Source organism: Sander lucioperca, chromosome 12, assembly GCF_008315115.2.
Source record: "Sander lucioperca isolate FBNREF2018 chromosome 12, SLUC_FBN_1.2, whole genome shotgun sequence".
Lineage (NCBI taxonomy): Eukaryota > Metazoa > Chordata > Actinopteri > Perciformes > Percidae > Sander > Sander lucioperca.
The window spans coordinates 6575114-6595719 of record NC_050184.1 but is presented as its reverse complement, the minus strand read 5'-3'; the positions used below and the strand labels follow the sequence as shown (position 1 = coordinate 6595719).

Sequence of the window (20606 nt, the reverse complement as noted above, 5' to 3'; positions counted from 1 at the left end):
TATACATATCCACACTTCAGACATGTGTTGACACACCCTGAATAGGCCAGCGGCTCAAAGTGTGTCACCAGACAGGCCTTTTAAACTTAATATCCTGTTTATATATCAGACAACTTATGTCACGTGTTGCCTAATTTAGTGCTGCACACAAACATCTTAATCCTGTTTACAGCACCCAGAGAGTAAGGAGCATACAAGCTAATTATAAAGGGATTGAAATCTTTATTTAGCCTAATACAGTACTGTGCAATGGTTCACCTTAATCCAATGTTAACACTGTGAACTCTGGGCCAAACATGACTGGTGAACATTAGCCTGACAGCCAGCATAATATTCATAGGATCCAGATGGAGTCAACACCTTGTTGCTCCCCCTCTTGGGACTGTAATAATAAAAGTAGCTGCACCAAAACACACAAAGTGTAGAGTGTACGTCACACATAATTTATGATTCCACTTCATGATAAATAAAACTGCAACAACAAACTGCATCTTTGAGGAGTACGTCAGATTAAGGCGATTCTTTGGGGGGCTGGCTCTTAAATATTCAGACATGGTTATAAAGATGGAATGTGTAACATGTATTCTTCTCTCACAGATAACTTCCCCTCATCCTTCCATCTTGTTTTTGAGTGATGTGAAGATGATCCTTAAGCATTGTAGGACGAAGAGGAGACATTTCCACCGTGGCCGGTCCAGTTGGTGTGGACGAAATGACCGGGGTTTGACAGCAGCTCATATGTGTGGGCTCCAAAGTAGTCCCTCTGAGCCTAAACAGAACAAAACAAAAACATAAACAATGTTTGACACCCACACAAGAGACACTAATGATTCACTGAACTACCGTTTAATCTGTCAACCTTCAAATTGCCTACTTTATATGCTGATTTTTATTATGCTGAAGTTTGAAAAGGTTAAAAAACTAAAGTTTAGTCTTAGAGTCTAAAGACAAATGAGTAAAGTAGTTGGTAACAACTGCTGGGGTTTTAAAGCCCCCAGATCCCAACACAAACGCGCACAACAGCTACATGTTATCTTTTTAATCCGATATGCCGCCACACTAGCCATTTGCCCAGCTGGCTCTGCTCTGCAGTATCAAATGTTGTCTTACCTGAAGGAGATTGGCTGGCAGCTTTTCATGTCTGTAACCATCATAGAAGGACAGAGCTGTGGTGAAACAAGGCATCGGGATACCATGCTGGACTCCAGTGCTGACTGCTCTGCGCCATGACTCCTAAACAAAGAGATTAAAACAGGTTAACAGTTTCTCATGGAGGTAATGTAATTCGGTGTTAATAAATTAAGTAATTCATGTGAAGCCATAACAAGGTCTATAGAGGCCACTCAGTTCCTAACTGAGACCCAATTTGAGCCGGGTCCAAATTATGTTCAGTCCAATATTGCTGTGGGTCTCTCGGGTCTGTGTGACAATATGTTCAATACCAAGTGGATACAAGCAGACTTGCTATGAGCTTTTGTTTTGAGGCGAAGATGTAAAGTGTGATTTGTGAAGTGCAGAGGAAAAGCGGTGCTGTTCACTCTTTTCTATGTAAAAGAGGAAATAACTGGGTTTGTGTGTCTTTGTCAATGTGGGTATTGCAGATGGGTCTTTGGCCACCGGCTCCTTCCTCATACCTGACAGTCCTGCACAGCATTACTGAAGAACGGGTCCAGCAGCAGGTTCTGCAGCTCAGCGTCTCTGTCAAACGCCTCTTTGATTTTACCCAGGAAGACGCTGGTGGGGAAAAGGAAAGGGCAGCGTTAGCCAACAGCAGGAACAGAGAAAGGAAAGACTCATAGTACTACTCATAGTAAAAGGGACATTTCAAGTACCATAACTGGGGGTAATGGTGGCCACACACTGCAAGTCATACTGAGTGTTGTATTTGATTTAGGTTTACGCAACGTCTGCCAGATTACACAAAGCAAACCAGTGTCACAACCGTAATTTCCTCATTCGCCTCTCAGTTTGATTTTACAGGAAGAGACAGATTTTCTTTCATCTAGATTTCTCACTCCATCATTACACATAGGCCAGTGACAAAATAGAGTCTATAACTTCCTTTATGACACTCATTAAGACTTATGGAAGACTTAGCCCTCTCTACCTAGAATTATTCTCCAATTAAAAATCCTATTCTAAAATCTTACAAATTAAATTATATAAATTCAAATAAAAAAAACGTATTCTTCTCGTTTTCTCAAGAAGTTCTCTCTTTACACTGCCTAACCACAGTTTTCACCATCATTGTGAAAGAAGCCTGTTGACATAAAGTTGCACAAGGCAGCAGTGAGGCAAACTAGTGATATGAGGACACACATGAGGTTAAATGTACCTTCGGATGATGCAGCCTCCTCTCCACATCAGAGCGATCCCGCCATAGTTGAGTGACCAGCCGAACTCTTTGGCTGCCTGCCGCAGCAGCATGAAGCCCTGCGCGTAGGAAATGATCTTGGAGGCGTAGAGGGCCTGGATAGAGAAAAAATAATCAATTCATCTGAAAATATTGGTCACTGTTTTGTTTCTGGTAATAGTTTCAACTGGGAGCATCAATCCTCTTGGAAACAGCTTCTAGAAAACCTTATAACCTTCATGAAGGTAGGATTTGTTGTATGAGACATTAGTTTTAACATTGTGTACCTAATAAACAGGCAACTGAGTGTATGCTACACTGTGTGTTCTACCTTTCTGATGTCCTCCAGGAAGGCAGCCTTGTCACCGCTGAATTTGACCCCCTGTGGCCCTGAAAGGCTGCGGCTGGCCTCCACTCTCTCATCCTTTAGAGAGGACAGGCATCTGGCAAAGACAGCCTCCCCTGAAAAACAGAGAGGGAGAGAGAGAAGACAGAGGCATAGAGAGGGACAACAAGGTTAGCTCTCTGCACACGTCACACATAAGCAGAGCTCGATAAGCAGTCATTTAGATTTCTGAAACCTCTCACAACAAAAGGATTCCATGCTAGCCAATGCCACGCTGCTGCAGGAACACCATGCTAACACAAAAACAATGCCCAAGGATCAGCATGACTCAGCAGCTGTAATAAAAACAGGGCTTACCACTAGTACATCAGAAAAAAGGGATTGCCAGTTGCCACGTTAAAAATGACAATTACACCACAACTATCAAGAGAAGAGGAAACTAATGTTGCGTAGGAATGACTTGCTTAAAAAAAAAAAAACAGCACAGCTGATGAAGCAACCCACAGGCAGAGAGAAAAAAAAAAGGTCCAGTGAGTGAACTATCCTGGTGAGGAATGTTTTCCCATCCATGCACACAGCCTGCTCCACACAGACTGGATCAGCTCTCACACAATGAAGCCTTTTGTAATGCCTCTATCTTTCACAAGAGAATCTACAGCAATGAGAGGGATTAAATAAACGAATAGAAGAAAAAAAATCTAATCAGAACAATGGTTGCAGGGGTTTGGTGACAAGTTTTTGCAACAAAATATCTGCATGATTGAACTTTAACTAAAAGGCATATCGTGTATGTCCCTTTAACTTAAACTATGCACAAAATGTGTCTGTTAAGAGGGGCATGAGCTGATACGATGACACCATTTGCCCTGGATTATTAGTCTTGCTCCCGGCCCTCCATCTTGTCCACGGCTGTTTATGAAACAGTCAGAGCAAAGACTCTGTGGAGAGTATCACAAATCCCCCCTTATGTCACTTCAGACAAGCAGGCCACTAGAAAAGCCTTCAATCTTCTTAGTGGCAGCCACATATCAATCAGGTTCTCCAGAAGAAGCTCACTGGCCACAGTGGCTGTGTGTCAGGTAACTGGCAAAGCTAAACCTAACAACAAGTGCCCTTTAATTAGTTGAAGCGGTGTTGAAATCATGTGTGACGTAATGGCTTTTGCCATGTCATCATGACAAATGCAGTTTACTGAAAGCAGTGAGCATTGGTAGAAGAGGGAAGGAAATTAGATACTTCCTTGTCTACAACCTCCTTTACTTCCTCTTACCGATCAGAGTCACAGGTGTGCCGTACTCCAGGGCTGAAATAGCCGTCCACTTCCCTGTGCCTTTCTGTCCAGCACTGTCACGGATCTTGGGCAACAGATGTGTACCATCAGAGTCCCTGTATTTAAAGATGTCAGCCGTGATCTCAATCAGGAAGGAGTCTAACTCCGTCTTGTTCCAGTTGTCGAAAACCTGAGTGATTCAACCACAGTGTGAGGAAATACAGACAGCCACATTGTATTTTTTTTTTTCCCCCTCATTTGATTACACAGAACTAGCACAACACAAAAATACTAATAAAGATCACCTGTGCCATCTCATCGTGGTCCATACCCAGAATGTCCTTCATTAGGTGATAGGCTTCACAAATCAGCTGCATGTCGCCATACTCAATGCCATTATGGACCATTTTCACAAAATGACCTGCACCCTCATCTCCAACCTGCACATGCAAGACAGTCAGATTATTGTGAGACGACATAATAACAACTGCTACAACCAATCATTTAAACACAAATCAAACACCACTCACCCAGTCACAACAAGGTTCTCCTGTTCCAACCTTGGCAGCGATGCTTTGGAAGATGTCTTTAATGTGTGGCCTTCAAAACAAGCAACAGCAAGCGTTTAAATTGATTAACTTACTGAAACGAATGAGTTAACCTTCTCAGAGATAGTCACTGTTTTAACCATGCCCAAAGTCACACATATGTGCAACTTTATCAATAGTAACTGTTTGTTTTACCATGTATGTGCACAACATCTAGCGTGAAGCTGAAAGTGTAGAGCAGTTAGAAAGTTTGTGATAACTCACCAGGCCTCTTTATGTCCTCCCGGCATGAGTGAGGGTCCATAACGGGCCCCTTCCTCTCCACCACTGACTCCACTGCCGACAAATAGCAAGCCCTTCTCTTTCAGACTCTTACACCGCCGCTGTATGACAGAAACGCATAAATACTATAAGAACACCTCTCAAACAAAAATAAAGATGTACTGCTGAACAGTGAATCAATGACTTACTGTTGTGTCTCTGTATTCAGAGTTGCCACCGTCAATGATGATATCCCCAGCCTCAAGAAGAGGAACCTGAAGACGAACAAATGCAGCGCAAAGCCAAATTGATGTATCTAGGTTGGACTCAATTTTCCAGAAGTGACTGTAAAACAATTCAGCACAAACTACCAACCAGTTTGTCAATGAAGTCATCCACAGCCTGTCCAGCCTTGACCAGCAGGATGATCCTCCTGGGCTTCTTCAGCTTAGACACCATGTCCTCCAGAGACTCTGCGCCAATCACCTTGGAGCCCTTCGCCTCATTCTTCAGGAAGTCATGCACCTTGGACACGGTTCGGTTGTAAGCACAGACCTGTCGGAGAGGTTTGGTTAATTACTGAGTGACAAAAAAAGGGGGAAAAAAAAGAGAAAAAAAAAGTGGAGCAGGTTCTACTGCCAGAGGTTATGTACATAAAACCCATAAGTCATCATCTTACCACGAAGCCATGGTCGTTCATGTTCATGATGAGGTTTTGGCCCATGACAGCCAAACCAATCAGTGCAATGTCTGCTCTGTGAAGAGAAAATAATCACATTTACTGACAAGGACTTTTAAAAACTGTCCATCATACTCAAAAACTATTTTGAATATATGCATTTTTTTCATAATGTATCTTAAACCCATGTTTAATCTCTTTTTACTAAAAATGGCAAGTTCTCTTAATACATCCATGTTATTTACACGCTAAACGTCACGTCATATTTTTCTAAGAAAGGTTAGCTAACAAGCTAGCTAACAACTCCGTTTCCACTAGACACTGACTGATCAAAAAGACTAACGTAACAGAACAAATTAAACGACTACAAAGTCTACAATGACTTAACGACACGTATCAGCCACAACCTCCCGACTTTATCAACCATCTACATATGTAAAAACTAATTTGAGAACTTACTCAGCCATGATGCTCAGCGGGTAAAGTAGCCGTGGAGTAGCAGTGTTCGAATGACAGTCGGGCTCACGCACCACTTCACTTTCTTCCCTAGCTCAATATTTTTACTTCCTCGTTCTCTTCTCAACGTGACGACGGCGAGGAGGAGCTCACGTACGCCCACGTAGAGTATCCAATCAGATGACGGCCAGCAAACTGAAACGATGTTGTTCCCGAATTCTCATTGGTTCAGAATCCTGAGGAGAGGTATTCAATCAATCAATTAATCAATCAATTTTATATGTCACATGAAATCGTTCGAGGTACAATTCCAGTGTCAAAACGTTATTTCTATGGTCAGCACCCGCACCCCCACCCCCGGACACAATACTCAGTACATTTTAACTGGGGAGGGCTTGTACGCTACATTTCAGAGAGAAATATACTTTTATATACAACTTTTTACTCTGCTGCATTTATGCAACAGATTTTCAGATTTGAATATTACATTTGAAAACACATGGTAGGCATCTAAAATACCATGCATTACTAAATATAAAACCAGTGGCTTGAGACCCCTAGTTGGGCCCCTTGTCGCGTTTTAGACGTCTGAGTTGTAAGAGAATGTCTAATAAGGGTAGACGGGCTCTGGTTGTAAGCATTTCCACCAAAGACTGATTCCATGTAAATATCTGTCCGTGGCCCAAATAGGTATAATTCTCTCTCTTTGTTTTTACTTATTTCCTTTCCCATTAATCATTTCACAATGTATACACATTGACTCATCAATATCAATAATCTAATGTCATATAATCAGTGAGAGGAGCCCGATTTCTGCAGAACGAGTACTTTTGATACTATAAAAAGGCCTACATTTTGCTTTTATTACTTGTGGAGCATGTTGAGAGATGTACGTGAGCTGTATCATAGAAACTATTGGTAGGCCTACTTTCAGTTAAGTAATTAAGTAAAGGATCTAGGTAGGCTACTTCTTACACCACTGAAATTTGCACTTCTAAAGTAAACATTTAACTGAATTTTGTGAATGAAATATTGCCCATGTGTGGGTTAACAAAACAAAAAACAACTGTGTTGATTTATACTTTCTTTTTTTGATTGAAGCAGTTTAAAAATAATCTTAATCTATATTATACAGTACAATTTAGTATTTGCTTACTGAGTCCAAGTGTATAATATAGAAAGAAGTGCACTATCCATTGTTGAATGTAGGGCTGGCTGGCTGGAATCAGAGGTATTATGTGTCATAAAATGTAGAAAACAACAATGCCAAGTAACTTCTCTTCCCCAGTAGTAATCTTTCATTTATAGAGTCCCAGTCTTCTTTCCATGCAGGATGGGATTTCACACAGCTAATAAACCACGCCTTATTTCTTCCTTTAATTACTGGAAATCCGTGGCAGATCACAGGAAAATTACTGCACTAAACCAATTTAATGTCAGTAGTCTTAACATGCATGAGAGGCGGGGGGGAGGGAGGTGGTGTTATGGCAAAGAATCCAGACTAAAAGTACTGTATGATTATATATTTTTTTCTATGCAATGAAACATATTTTAATTCTTTAGAAAGTGCACTAGACCACAGACTGAGCCTGGGGTTTCACAGTGGAGAATTAATTGTATAACACTACGAGATCATAATTAAAAAAAAAAAAAAAATGTTTTTTTTTGGTTTCTACACCAAAAAAAAATTATTAAAATTAAGCAAATTATAAATAAACATTTTTCTAAACCATCTCAGAATTTTGGTTTACAATGTTATAATTAAGTTTGACTAACCACGAGTATTTTTATTTTCCTCGGTTCTAAAACATCTAATCTATTTTTTCTTTTCCTGGCAGAGAGGTTTCTGTAGCACACAGGTATCAGAAAGTTGTAATATGAAGTTGCACAAAGGAGAAGACAAACAGGCAGCACTTGTTCTGCTAATGCACAGTTTGCACTTTTATTGTTGCCTCATTCACTAAACAGTTCAATGGTGCAAGATTACCATACACAGAATTAGGATATCTGCATGACACATCTATGCTATACAGCGAATGGATTATAATAATTACAAATACAGTAAACATATTTACATTTTAATTCAAGCTCCATACAACACAGATATTTACAAAATAAGTATGAAAATGAAACCAGTCTGACAAATAATGTACAGTGTTAATGTCGTGGTTTGTCTTTTTTCTTTTGGTGAAACAAATTCAAAGGGAATGCAGTTGAACTGATATTACAGTAATAGCCAGAGGGGGCGATGGAAAATATCATGGCTAGTTTTGTTTTGAAAGGCATCAACGGAAAAAAAAAAGAATAAAGTGTTGAGGTGAAGAAAGACACCAGCACAACAATAGTATACTGTCATTTTAGATGTCACTAGCTACTTTGTATTATATTCCCTGATATTAGAAGAAAAACAAAAAAAGAGTTAAAAACCAACCATATTTTGTTATAATTCAAGTGGTTGGCTAGCATGAGTAGTGAGTAAATATTCTTCAAATCAAAAACAGACTTCACTCAAACCATTTTTCTAATAAAGAGGAACACTAATGTAACTCACCTCCTCTGAAAAAGATGCAGTGGGTTACAATTTAGTAATTCTCTTTTTTACCTTTTTTAAATGATGGAAAAACACACATCTTCATAGTACATTCAACGCTCTCCCAGTTCAGACTGGAAGAGGCTGCCACACCATCATTTTGGTTCACTCCGAGTAGAACAACTAAACCGCACAGACTTTATTTGATCAGTTAGTTGAACCTTTTATTAATATGTGCAAAGAGCTGCAAACTAATATATACATTGCAAACAATAAATACACAATCCAAAATGATACACCTCTGCAAATTAGTCACTAAAGTGAAAATGTTTGCTCCAACATATCGATATCTCACACAGTACGCTGAGGTTAACGTGAGGTACCTTGCACTTAGAGCCTTCATCAGTCCATAGATGGTTTTTCATTATTATTTTTTTTCCTTGACAGACAAAACATTTTCCCAGAAACAATTCAGCAGGTTTTTGTTTCTCTGACCAGCAGGTTGGCTGACCTGAGGGCAGCGACACTCTTTTACTCATTCGGACTTCTGAGTCAAATGTTTTCTGTCTTTACATCAGCAAACGATGAAGCTATATCACCAATAATTCCACTAATATTTGTAACAGGCGATGGCTGCCTCTGTTTCAACACCTTCAACCTTAATTTCTCTTTCATAAGATACAGTAGGCATACTACTGGTTGGTTGGCCAGAGTGTTTAATTCCCATCTGTGCTTATCACACTTCTACCATTTGAAGAGACAGAGGCATAATTTATCAGGAGCCAAATCTAACAGCTGTAGTACGATGTACAGAGCAAATATTCTTTTATAAACAATATCAGAAATAAACCCTTTGAGTATATGTCGTCCCTTTAATATCACTTCTTTCTGTCTAACAAACAGCTATCCAGTGTAGCCTTGATATGTGCTCTTATCAGTGTTCCTGATACTCAGAAAATAATCTTGGACTCAACATATGTGATCTGCCCTCGTCTTGCTATAGATATGTGTTAATGTGCAAAATAAGGTTAAACACCAACACAGCTGGTTACAACAAAATAAATGCCCTTGGTTACATTTCGTATAAAACTTCACTGTGGAATGATTAAAAGCATAATAGAAAAAAACATTGTTAATAATAATAAAAAAAAAAAAAGAAACCCAATTAGAGTTAGATGAGTTTCAATTCAAGAACACAAATAGAAAATGAACACATGGTAACCTGTGGTGCTGCTGAACAGTAAGTACTTCACTTTGGAGATTTTACATGACACTAGCATGACAGTGAGGGGAGTCATGGGACAGACTATACATTATCTGTCCTGCAGGCTATGTGCTAGCAGCTTCATCACTTATCTACTGGCGTCAAGGCTAGAGCATTGCAACTTCAATCTTCTTTCTTACTTCTTCCTCCCATTTCATCAGGTTTTGTTTTAGTCTTCGGTATCACACGTACGTGATGGTTCAACTAAATATTAGCAAATGTTGAGACTCTCGGGATCCGAGTCTCAACAAGTTAGTATGAGAAAAAAAAAACTGCTAGAGGAGCTGAGAGGAATGTCTTAAATCAAAAGTTAACTACCACACTGATCCCAAAACAGACTGTATGTACAAATCAAATTCTCTTTTTAGAGTACTGTCCGTCTTCCTCCTCCTCCTCCACCCTGTTTTTTCTTGAGATGAAATAGCAAAAGGACAAGGACAAATATCTACTCCTGCAGAAACAATCCATTGTCACATTTTCACTGCTGAGATATGAAATAATCCTCATGCATTTTTTTTGCATGTTAGCATGTATTTTTGATGTTGACACAAATGCATGATTGCAAGTAATCGCTTGACTGACGGCACTATCGGGGTTGGCGTTGGTGAATGTGCACGGACTGAAGAGTGGCATCTAAATATCACATGGGAATCCAGCGCTGACCTCAGGTCTCGCTGAGCTGGGACACATTTTTTAGACTTAACATTTTGTCTGCTAAAAGCCATTTAGGAGACGGCAGAGGGGAAGCTAGAGGCGCTGGCCTGATGCAAATCTCACGAAGAGAAGAAAAACCTATGAATTCATTAGCAGCAATAGATCTTGAAGTAGCCTTGCTTTCTGTAGCAGAATAAAAAGCAATACATCAATTGGAGAAAATTGTATATTTTCCCTTCATGGTTTCAACTGTAGATTATCTGATTTGTTTAAATTTCTTTTGAGTAAGCAAACCTGGAGTTCTCCTGAGGACTGCTGCAGTTATCATGAGTGCATATTAATAAAAAATGAAACAACCAAAAAATAAAATTGAACTCCTTTCGGGAGACAAATAACACTGATAGAGACTATTTCTTTACAGATGATTGGCAAACAAAAAATTAGTGGCCAGAAAGAACAGTTTCTGAAGAATCGTGCACACACAAGTAGACTATTACAACATGCTACTAGTTAGGGAGTTAGGGAATGACAACAAAGCGGAACAAAATTAGACTCAGCCATTGTCATAAAAACAAAAACACAAAAAGCTGAGTAGGAGAGGGCACGAGAAATCGAGAGGAGAAAAGCTAAGTTGGCAGAGGGTTGTTGGAGGGAGAGGGGGAGGCAAATTTCTCTGGAACTGAAACTTTTAGTCGCATGAAAGGAGACTTAAGCCACAAGTCTACTTACAAGAGAAAACTGTCAAGAATCACAATGATTAATAAGTGTTAACACTTGGTATGTTCAAAAGGCTTTCCAGAAACAATGGAAGCCGTGGTTTCCTGTGTGCCGGTCAAACCCACTCAGTTCTTCATTAGGCCACTGCGCCTCCTCGCCAGCTTTGATCTGTGGGAACAGGATTTTCTTTTGTGATGAGACCAGAAAACAGTTTCTGAAGATTATCGAGTTGCTTCCTGTTAAGGGTAGTCTAAGAGAAGTGTGTGTGCGTACCTTATCGTTCCTGCTAGCAGGGGGTTAAAAGCATACAGCCAGTCGTTCATGTCTTTCTCGTTGTTGGCCTGCAGGAGGATTCCTCGATGTTTTGTGCACACAGCAAACGTGTGGGGAGTCTGAATAGAAAATATCAAATATTTGTCATGCTGCAGGTGCAGGTTTTCTATCTATATAGCTTTTAGGTTGATAAAGGAGAATAGTTTTGAAAAGTTGGTATTTTTTTCACATTTTTGTGATAAACCTGATGCAGTGTTTTCTACTATCAAGGGATGCATAAGTATTTACTTCGTTACATTACATTACATGTTATTTTGTGAGTGTTCAGTTCTGCTGGCAGTGACAAATTCGATGGTGAGAAGCAGGAATACGCTTGAACTTAACTTGAATCACTTGAAACTCTACCTTGAGCATGGCCTGCTGGTCTTCACTGTATTCCACCTGTGCTGTGGAGAGGTTGAGGACACCCCGCTCCACAGGGTCCTTGTCGCTGTTGTAGATGAAGACGTAGGGCCTGCGCACAACCACAAAGTGCTTCACCCACGAGTTGGAGCGTGGCTCCATGAAGCTAAGGAAACCTTTCTTGGAAACTACAGATCTAAAAAGGAGCGACAAAAAAAAGAGATCAGTTAAAATCAGTTTTTTTTTTTTTTTTTTTTTTTTAAAAAGGAGTGCTTGTTTTTCTGCGAAAGAAAATTATTTTCGCTTCCAGTTGAAAACACCCAGGTTCAGAAATCAATTCACATTTTTTCTGCTTGGATGGAAAACAATATTATCTATTTTTGTTTGGACTGCAACATAATAGCAAAAGAGCTAACATGTCAGCACTCACCCTGGCCTCATTTCTTCAATGTCAGGCACCAAGTTGAGGAACTCGTTCTTTCCGGCCCGTGCTAGGTAGGAGGTCTCCAGAGTGGGAACCATCGGGAAGTTTTCATAGTCTGAACAAGAGGGACTGGAGGCACGGGAGCTGTTCTCTGGGGTCCTTAGGAACAAAGTACACCAAGTTAGCATCACGGTGCCAATGAAGACGATCTACAAAAAATGAATTTTGTGTTGAGTATGAAAGTAAAAGTTTTACTTCTGGTCTATTGAACCACAGCGGGAGTCAGACAGAGAAGGGCAAGTGGAGGAGGGGGTGAGGGTGGCGCTGCTGAAACTGGTCACTGATGGGTCACGTCCCATTGGGGAGATGTCAGACAGCTGAGGGGAAACAAGAGCATGAAGTATTTGTTAAACACAAGGTTTTATGTTTCCAAGGCAAACATACAAACATGCAAAAATACAGATAATTATTTGGAGAGTGACCTGCTGATACTAAAGTAACTATTAGGTGACAAAAAGTAGATGTTCACTTCACTTGCCTATTTGCTACATCTACATAATATGAGCACTGAGACACATCTAAACCGGACCCTGTACACACATAAACTACTTTTAAAGTAAGTAATCTATCTACTATCATTACTCACCTTGCAGTCACTGATACTGTTAACCACTTGGTTATATTCACTGTTGAAGGTATGTGTCAGGAGGCGCAGGCACTACAGAACAAGAACAAAGATGAGTCTGATCTGTTCACAGCAGGGGAGGAGAGGTAGCTGCTGCCAGTTGATAAAACTATGCAGCAATGAGTAAATCCTCACTGTCAGTATCCCGTAATATTGAAGCTGCTCTTACCCTAGTAGCCAGCTCCTTCTCACGATCCACCAGGCTCTCAATGTCGGTGGAGTCGTAGCCGCTGCTCTCGCTGGGCGTGATGGCGCTTTCAAAGGTGGTGCTGGAGATCTGCGAGGAGATGGAGGTCGAGGTGGACAGGCTGCCGGTGCTCATGCTGGGGGACAGGAATTCACTCAGGGACTTGGTGGTAGGGGCCGTTCCCACTGGAGCATCGTCTCCCAGCTTCTCCCTCAGCAGGAGCAGGTGACGGGTCTTCTCCACCTGGGCGAATGACAGGGGCGGGGTTAGGTACAAGTTAAGTTTCCGTCGTAAGAAGAAACTTTGTAAGAGGAAAGGGGGTGTTTTTCTTTTAGGTGGATATTAGACAGGGACACTGTGGGGAGACGAAACAAAGCTCTGGCAGGTTTTTTTTTTACTTTAAGATTGGTGAAGGTGAATGTGATCTTTAGGGACCCACCTCATGCAGCTGCTCCATTTTCTCCAGCTCCCATTGGTGCTCCAGGATGAGACTGTCTCCTCTGGGCCTCCAGCCAGCCAGGTTCTCTTCTCCACGCACATAAGCCACTGAAGTGTCCAGGATCTTCCTCCTCCTGCGCTGCATCCCTGCTCAGGACAAAAGCACACATTAGGACAAAGCTCTCAGAGGAATCGTGGTAAACTGGCAGCTTGTCCTAAAAACAATTCTTGATATTGGCTGCTCACCTGGGCTTCCAGTGTCAGACATCTTGCACAAGCTCAGCTCATAGATGCCAGTGACTCGATTGCTGTAATGAAGCAGAGGAGATTATATTCAAGAGTACTGTATGGATATAACATGATCCAACTGTCTTTAATTTGGGTGATAGAAATGGGCACAATACGGCAGGCTAAAGTCTTACCAGTCAGGGGTTTTGGAGTATCCACTCCCAAAGAGGTTCCTGAGGGAACGGGGAGGGGAGATCTTTGCATCTCTGGAGTAGAAGACCATGCAGATGTCTTTGGTAATAATAGCAGGCTGGATGCAATGGTCCAGCTGTGAAGAGGACACACAGTGAGTATGTTAGATACATCCAGAGGGGTAAAACATTGAGCTCAATGCAAAAAGGTACAACACAAAAGGGCAACGACTGACCTCCAGATATGCAGACAGGGTCATGCAGATCTTCTCTCCATATGGAGTGACTCGGTTTAGCAGAAGGGAGTTGTGCAGGGAGCTGTCCCACACTGCCTCGAAACGGTAGAAAGTCCTGAAGGGGAAAACCAAAAAAAATCTTCACTGATCAACAGAATTACAGAGGAATTAACATACGGTTATAAAGTCCCATTCAGTGCTTTGTTAACAACATGGTGTGTAGGATCTGTGTGAAAACAGCAGCAGTGATGAAACTACAAGAAAACAATTTTGTAAATAACCACACAGAGAGTCAGATCTTGTTTTATGACAGTGAACACTGTGCAGTGACTGAAGTGGCCCTCACACTTATCCTTAGTCATGACAAGATGTGAGGAAGCACACCAAGGTGAGAGCTTGACAATAGTCACAATGTGATAAGTGTCACAAATGAGGCGAGTTTGTTTGGCAGTTGGCACAAACCCAAACAGCAGCACAATATAGGGTTTATGTGTTCTGCATCAATGTAAAGGCCATCAGACTATTTCAGTTATATCAACTAAAAGGAATACAATACAATAATTTACTGCTATTTCAAGGCTGTTTACTGTTTGTCAGGATCTTTCAGTGTTCCTGTCTTTGGCAGCAGGGGGCACTCTTACCCACAGACTGAAAGTCAGGGCTGCCCTTTTGGTGCCTCAATGGCCTTGGTTTTTATTGAGCTACAACTCACACAGTGAATAACAGCTGAGAGGAAAGCATTCAATTGGAATCTAGGTGCCACAGAAGATCAACATACCATGACACAAACTAATAAACTAATAAAAAGGGTTTTGCATTTGCATGTAAGATTGCCTTTACTTGTCCATAAAGAAGTTTGAATGAGATAAAAAAATTTTCAGATGCTAAATATTGATGGAAATAAAGGCAGACCTAATGCAACATGCCAACAAAAAAACACAGACACACACTGTGAAGAACTTATTTCTATGAATCTAAAGGGCTGTAGAGAAGCATAAAGGTCTTTCACAGAAGGAGCCTTATGTTCTCTGGTCACTTGTACCTATCAATATCCTTATCAATAGAAAGCCTGAGCACAATCAAGAGTCCAGCCGCAGCAGGAGGAAAAAGAGAGTGCACAGACAAAAAGAGAAAAGCACAGAGAGTCAGGCAAAAGAGACAATGGAGCAAATTAACAGGAAAATCAACAGCAGTGGAAATGGAAATGGTCATGCAATGATCCCACTGAGCTTTTAGCAAATATAAAGACAAGGACAAATACACAGATGTTTCCTGAAACTGTTTTGAAGAAAACAAAATCAACAACATGTGGCAATAATGGAAAACTGACCAAATAACTGAGTTGATATTTACTGTATTAAAAAGAAATATCTCTCAGTTAGGCTTAGGAGTAATAAGCATACAGAAAACAAGCAGCAACAAACTTAGCACCAATACATCGATTTAAACCTTGAAATGTTGATAATTAATGACAGTTGGTGGGCATTTCAGCTACCTGTTGGAGTTGTGGGATGACTTGATGTTCTTGGCAGAAATGATGTTGAGGGACAGGACAGCATCAGCAGCGCTATCGTCCACCTCAGCTTTGCTCCTGATGCGGCCTGGTGGGACACAGAGCAGCACAACACATCAACATCTTGTCATGGATTATAAACGCCTAATATAGGAACTCAGCCACAGTAGTTTAACAGCCAGTTTGTCACAGTGTCCAGCAGCAAGACACACGTCTGCTTACTCATAAGCCTCTCTGGACAAAAATGTCAGCAGCTCAAAGTGTAAAATGTGAAATGTCATTATTTCGTCTGTCAGCTACAGTATAAACTACTGTAAGAGAGAGGCGAAACAGACAACTCTCCAGACTGGAATTATTACTGAGAAAACAAACAATAATGTAAGAAACCCACTTCTACTGTGAAACAGCAGTGTTTTGTGTATCTGGTGCCTGTTTGCTGAAGAAAGGTAGAACTAGTAATCCCTGAAAAAGACTGCTCACCCACGACCAGCTCGCGAACGTCCTTCCAGTGGAGCTCGCTTCCCTTCTCATGGATGAGAGTCACCGTGATCCTTCGCTGGATCCCCTGCAGCAACACATGACAGAGCGTAGCATCAGAGTGGACACAGCTACCTGTAGAACTAAATTCATTTTCTGAATGTTTTCTTGTAAAGAAGAATTATTATTTACTGGTTTACATGGGGGAAAATGACATTTTGTATGTGTAAAGTGTGTGCAATGCAATTGACTTCATAAAATGAGTGTTTAGTGTGTGTGGTTAGAAGGAATTGTGTAGATCTCCAGTACCTGGTGCAGTAGATAGGTGCCATTGCAGGGCAGACCTCCGCTATGATCGACTACAGCTGGGATGTACCTGTGGAAGAAGGGAGGTCATACTCAGCCTGGACACTTCAAAGAATATATCTCATGGTATTCCTTAGGAGTATTTGATGCATTCAAAATTAAGATATCCACCATTTGGAACATGGGCCACATAAGCGAGAACTATTCTTTCCTTTTTTTTTTAAAGAAATTTTTTTTGCGTATGAGGGGTATGCAAAAAAAGGTCCCAAGGCCAGAATCAAACCCAGGACGTTGCGGTTTTATTGCATGCGCTGTAACCACTTGGCTACCAAGGTGCTCCATTGATGAGTATACTGGTTCAAAGCCGGACCTTTTAAATCTTTTTTCATGGAGTTTACACTGACTTATTGTTCACATGCTGCTGGATTATGCCCTAGTAGAGCTCTGAGATCCACAGACTCTCTTACCTATACTGACTCCTACAAAACTTTCACTTTTATGAACCTGTCATATCAGGTTTTTATTGTGTTTGTGGCCATGGCTCATATCGAGTAGTTACTGAAAGGTTCTGACGTCTAGGGGCATATTTTACAGGTGTTATTTCACAAAATATGACCCTTGTTGGAACACAGAGAGTCTGTGTACATCTTTAATGTTTTGATCTATTTACAGTATACTCCTTACCTAGTATTAACGTATTGTTTGGGAAACACACCATAACTGTTTCAAGTTTAAAGTATTGTTTTTTTAGTATTAGTAAGAAAAATTAATCTGAGATCTCACACCATGTGTCTTTTTGAAATGACACAAGAACATTAAAAGTAGTTGATAACCTTCTATTTGTTTCTGTATATGAATATGAGACGATGTGCAGACACTCACTCTCCGGTGGGCTCCAGCTCGCTGATCTCAAACCAGACCAGCAGGTCGTATTTGCTGACGCAATGACCCAGGTTAGACTTGGTGATGGTGTTCAACTTGGTGGCTGGAACTGACACACACACACACACACACACACACACAGTATGTTATTTCAGAGGGGATGAATGAAAAAAAGGTGATAGATATTAACTATATAAATTGGGTTAATAAATGGAGACTGGATATGAGATGTGAACACACTGCTGACCCTGGATTGAGCCATCAGCCCAAACATGTACTGTTATACCAATATTTAAAAAGTGTGTTAAGCCCATTATTACTGAAATAAGCTGGACACAGAAAACAGGCAATACAACATATTATACTCAAACCCAACAGTTGCACATACTGAGAGTTATGAGAAGCTAAATCACAGATTACACCACCACTGACAGCACCCTGCTGCCTGACACGTCAGGATTATGTTCCTGTTGAATCACAGAGGCACACAGCTACATTCATTTGTGTACAATATGGTTGAAATGAACATTATTCCACATGAAAAGTACCTAATTGGACTGCAGATAAACCTAAAAAGGTTTAAGCCTCTGGATTCTGATTTATGCTGTGAATGCTATGTCAGTGATCCTCTATGATTATGAAAAATACTCATTTTATTATTTGGCTCAAGATTCAGCATATGCAGCAGATGTACCTGAAGGTGTCAGCTCAGGCCAGTTTGTAAGCGACAGGGGAGGATTGGACTGAACTGACTGGACCTAAATAGACCTACAGCGAGGTGCAGCACGCATAACCACTGCAGAGCTTTGTGAGGCTACTGCCTCCAGTTACAGAGCGCCACATGAGCAAAGCAAAGCACTAGTCTACTACAACACAGGTGCATCTAATGCCTTAGCTACTACAGTGTCCGCTGTACCAACCATGGTGCCTGGGCACAATTAGCACAGGGTCATTGGGCACTGGGAGGAAGATGAAGTGAGAGAGATGGTCAGCCTCGTCCTCCAGACTGGCCACGGCAGAGGAGGCCAGGGCGTTGGCGTGCTCGGACAGCGTGTCCAGCACTTTGCCGTTCACATAGCCACTCATCAGGTAGCGGACCAACTCTATCTTACGTGTATGGTCTGGAGTTTCAATGTATGATATAGTACAAATGGTGAGAAATTTAAAGGGGACGTGAAAAAGGAGTTGAAAGAGGGAGGGCGCCGTTGGGTAAGAGGATTATGGATGGTTGGATGGATGGTGTGAGAGTGATTAAATAAGAGACAAAAACAAAAAATCCAAAGGAAGCGAGAAATGAAAGAGAAGTGGAAGGAAATATGAGGCATGCTGATATAATCATAACAAACAGAAGAAACGTGCTGAAATGAGGTTGACAGGAGCAGAACATATTGCTGTTACAGTATGTGGTGTGATGAGATGAAAATTCTTACCTGGTTTAGACAGAGGCATGGGAATAGGGTAGTATTTCCTTGATGGTAGTGGAGGACTGTTAAAATAAATGTACAATTAACTTAAAACACAGAAACCAATTGAAAAAAATCCAACAAAACAAAATCTATCTGGTGTACCAAATATGAATATTTACAGCATAAGAAAACATTATTTAAAGTTATACAGCATCTCCACAGAATCATTTCTTTATTTACCAACCTGATCAGGTCTTGGCCATGATAATGCAGCGGGTGCTGCTGGTAGTGGCCGAACACCTCAAACACAATGGGCTTGCTCTTGATGTACTCAATGAAGGACTCTGTGACTTCAACGGAAACCTGCTCCAACAATAAAAGTGGGGTTGTCAAAATGAATAAACAGAGTTGTTAAAGTATAACTTGTGTGTGCGTGTGTGAGCACGTGCACTCACGTTCTGGACGTGGTAAAAGCCCAGGGGAGCTCCTTTGCCGGCGTTCTTCAGAGGCTCAGTGGAAAAAGCTTCGTCATGACGATGCAGGAAACTAAGTAAAGAAACATAAATGAGCGTGTCACTTTTATTTGTTAACAAGATGAGGGTATTTCCTCATGGTACAAAAGACATTAATGTCATCAATTTCTAGAATTTAGCATTGCTCTTTATGACCTACAGTCCACAACATTTTATGAAAATGTATTTTATTTTAGTAATAATATTGCTATTTATTAGTTTCTCCCTCAGTAAAGCTGTTTAGAACTGTAAAGCTTTAATAGTAAGATGAAGTTACCACGCTCTATTTTTGAGGATTGCGGACTCACTTGAATTGGCAGAAGATATCTGCATACTCCGGCGGGATGCCATTGGCCTGGAGCACAGTAACACGGAAGGTAAAGATGCTGCCCACCTCCAGCTGGCCTGCCAGACCCTCACCACAACTCAGCTTGGTGTCTGCGATGTTACCCAGCTTGAGGTCTAAAGAAAACCAAAGGGGAAGGTTAGGAGGACTTGAGCTGCACCTGCAATTGTGCTTTGTAATCTGCATAGTTTTGCACAACTCAATCAGACTGGTTTCCACACAATATCAAGCTTGTGATTTGTAGTAACATTCCTTCACAAAGTAAGAAAAACTGCATCAGTCTCATTTCCATGATTATACATTCGGAGCCCTCTTTTGCATTCAACAGGACCATCTGCCAAGTGGTTTCCCGTTGGGCTGAGAGGTCAGAATTTACGAGGTGGAGACGTGAAGGTCTAGCAGTCGTACCCATGTCATTGATTCTGTTAAGCTCCTCTGAGGGTGTGATGACCTCTGAACTCTGGCCCTGACCCTCCACAATGCGCAGCTCTTCCAGGGACAAGCCGGAGCGGGTCATAACCATGGAAGGAAAGTCATTCTGATTGGACAAAAAGGAGATAGATGCAAGAGGAGGAGAAGGACATTAGTATATAGCTGGTAGGGAGAAAAGGAATAAACACATCTCCACCTGGGTGAATGCATATATTATTGTGCAATAGTGGATGCATAAGGAGGAAAATTTAATATTTCTTATGTGTCTTTAGAAAATAAAAAGGAAATTAATAAACAGCAGAGGACCTTGTTTTTTGTTCAATTTTCTACTGTCTTCATGTTTCAAAGGGGAAAGTAAACTTGCATGAAACATTGTTTTACCATTTATTTAAGCTTTGATTACTAACACTCTTTTCACTCAGCTCCTCTGTAAACATTGAAATTACATGGTGCATGGTGAAGACTTACAAATAGGTTGGACAGATGTCATATGCTCTTCCTACATAATGTATATTCTATTTTTTATATATATATATAATGTCAAAAATATAGTTTTCTTAGAACAAGATTATATTATAAATTTCATTTTC

General features: G+C 40.9%; 2 protein-coding genes across 26 annotated transcripts in view; both read right to left on the bottom strand.

Moving 5' to 3' along the window:
- Positions 1 to 202: 202 nt before the first annotated feature.
- Positions 203 to 6079, bottom strand: pgd (phosphogluconate dehydrogenase). 2 transcript variants are annotated; one of them, XM_031286629.2, is made up of 14 exons: positions 5917 to 6079; positions 5458 to 5533; positions 5154 to 5333; positions 4988 to 5053; positions 4782 to 4900; positions 4500 to 4569; positions 4275 to 4409; positions 3970 to 4159; positions 2685 to 2815; positions 2336 to 2469; positions 1635 to 1734; positions 1111 to 1233; positions 625 to 769; positions 203 to 582 (listed from the first exon to the last, which is right to left on the bottom strand). In XM_031286629.2, the coding sequence occupies exons 1-13, from the start codon at positions 5922 to 5924 to the stop codon at positions 650 to 652; spliced, it is 1452 nt and encodes a 483-aa protein (XP_031142489.1). In that variant the 5' UTR covers positions 5925 to 6079; the 3' UTR covers positions 203 to 582; positions 625 to 649. The 2 variants fall into 2 exon arrangements, with proteins under 2 accessions (XP_031142489.1, XP_031142488.1); XM_031286628.2 differs by having other exon boundaries at positions 203 to 769.
- Positions 6080 to 7827: 1748 nt separating this feature from the next.
- kif1b (kinesin family member 1B) overlaps positions 7828 to 20606 on the bottom strand; it is a 62620-nt gene continuing 49841 nt past the window's right edge. For 14 of the 24 annotated variants that reach the window (XM_036008092.1, XM_036008105.1, XM_036008091.1 and 11 more), the window contains 22 exons: positions 19993 to 20122; positions 19547 to 19700; positions 19182 to 19272; positions 18971 to 19089; positions 18751 to 18806; positions 18241 to 18441; positions 17321 to 17429; positions 16442 to 16508; positions 16136 to 16220; positions 15638 to 15743; positions 15185 to 15211; positions 14143 to 14257; positions 13910 to 14043; positions 13734 to 13795; positions 13489 to 13634; positions 13032 to 13292; positions 12824 to 12895; positions 12433 to 12554; positions 12184 to 12336; positions 11757 to 11949; positions 11352 to 11470; positions 7828 to 11246 (listed from right to left, as the gene is read on the bottom strand). In XM_036008092.1, coding sequence (XP_035863985.1) covers positions 11204 to 11246; positions 11352 to 11470; positions 11757 to 11949; positions 12184 to 12336; positions 12433 to 12554; positions 12824 to 12895; positions 13032 to 13292; positions 13489 to 13634; positions 13734 to 13795; positions 13910 to 14043; positions 14143 to 14257; positions 15185 to 15211; positions 15638 to 15743; positions 16136 to 16220; positions 16442 to 16508; positions 17321 to 17429; positions 18241 to 18441; positions 18751 to 18806; positions 18971 to 19089; positions 19182 to 19272; positions 19547 to 19700; positions 19993 to 20122 — 2565 coding nt within the window. In that variant the 3' untranslated portion in view covers positions 7828 to 11203. The remainder of the gene's footprint in view (positions 11247 to 11351; positions 11471 to 11756; positions 11950 to 12183; positions 12337 to 12432; positions 12555 to 12823; positions 12896 to 13031; positions 13293 to 13488; positions 13635 to 13733; positions 13796 to 13909; positions 14044 to 14142; positions 14258 to 15184; positions 15212 to 15637; positions 15744 to 16135; positions 16221 to 16441; positions 16509 to 17320; positions 17430 to 18240; positions 18442 to 18750; positions 18807 to 18970; positions 19090 to 19181; positions 19273 to 19546; positions 19701 to 19992; positions 20123 to 20606) is intronic. The other 10 variants (XM_036008103.1, XM_031286616.2, XM_031286618.2 and 7 more) reach the window with 3 other exon arrangements.

Coding starts and splice junctions, on each gene's coding strand:
- pgd (XM_031286628.2), bottom strand. Junction 5,334..5,457: donor TGAACGACCATGGCTTCGTG/GTAAGATGATGA, acceptor CCTCTCCGACAG/GTCTGTGCTTACAACCGAAC. Junction 1,735..2,335: donor GGAGGCTGCATCATCCGAAG/GTACATTTAACC, acceptor TTTCCCCACCAG/CGTCTTCCTGGGTAAAATCA.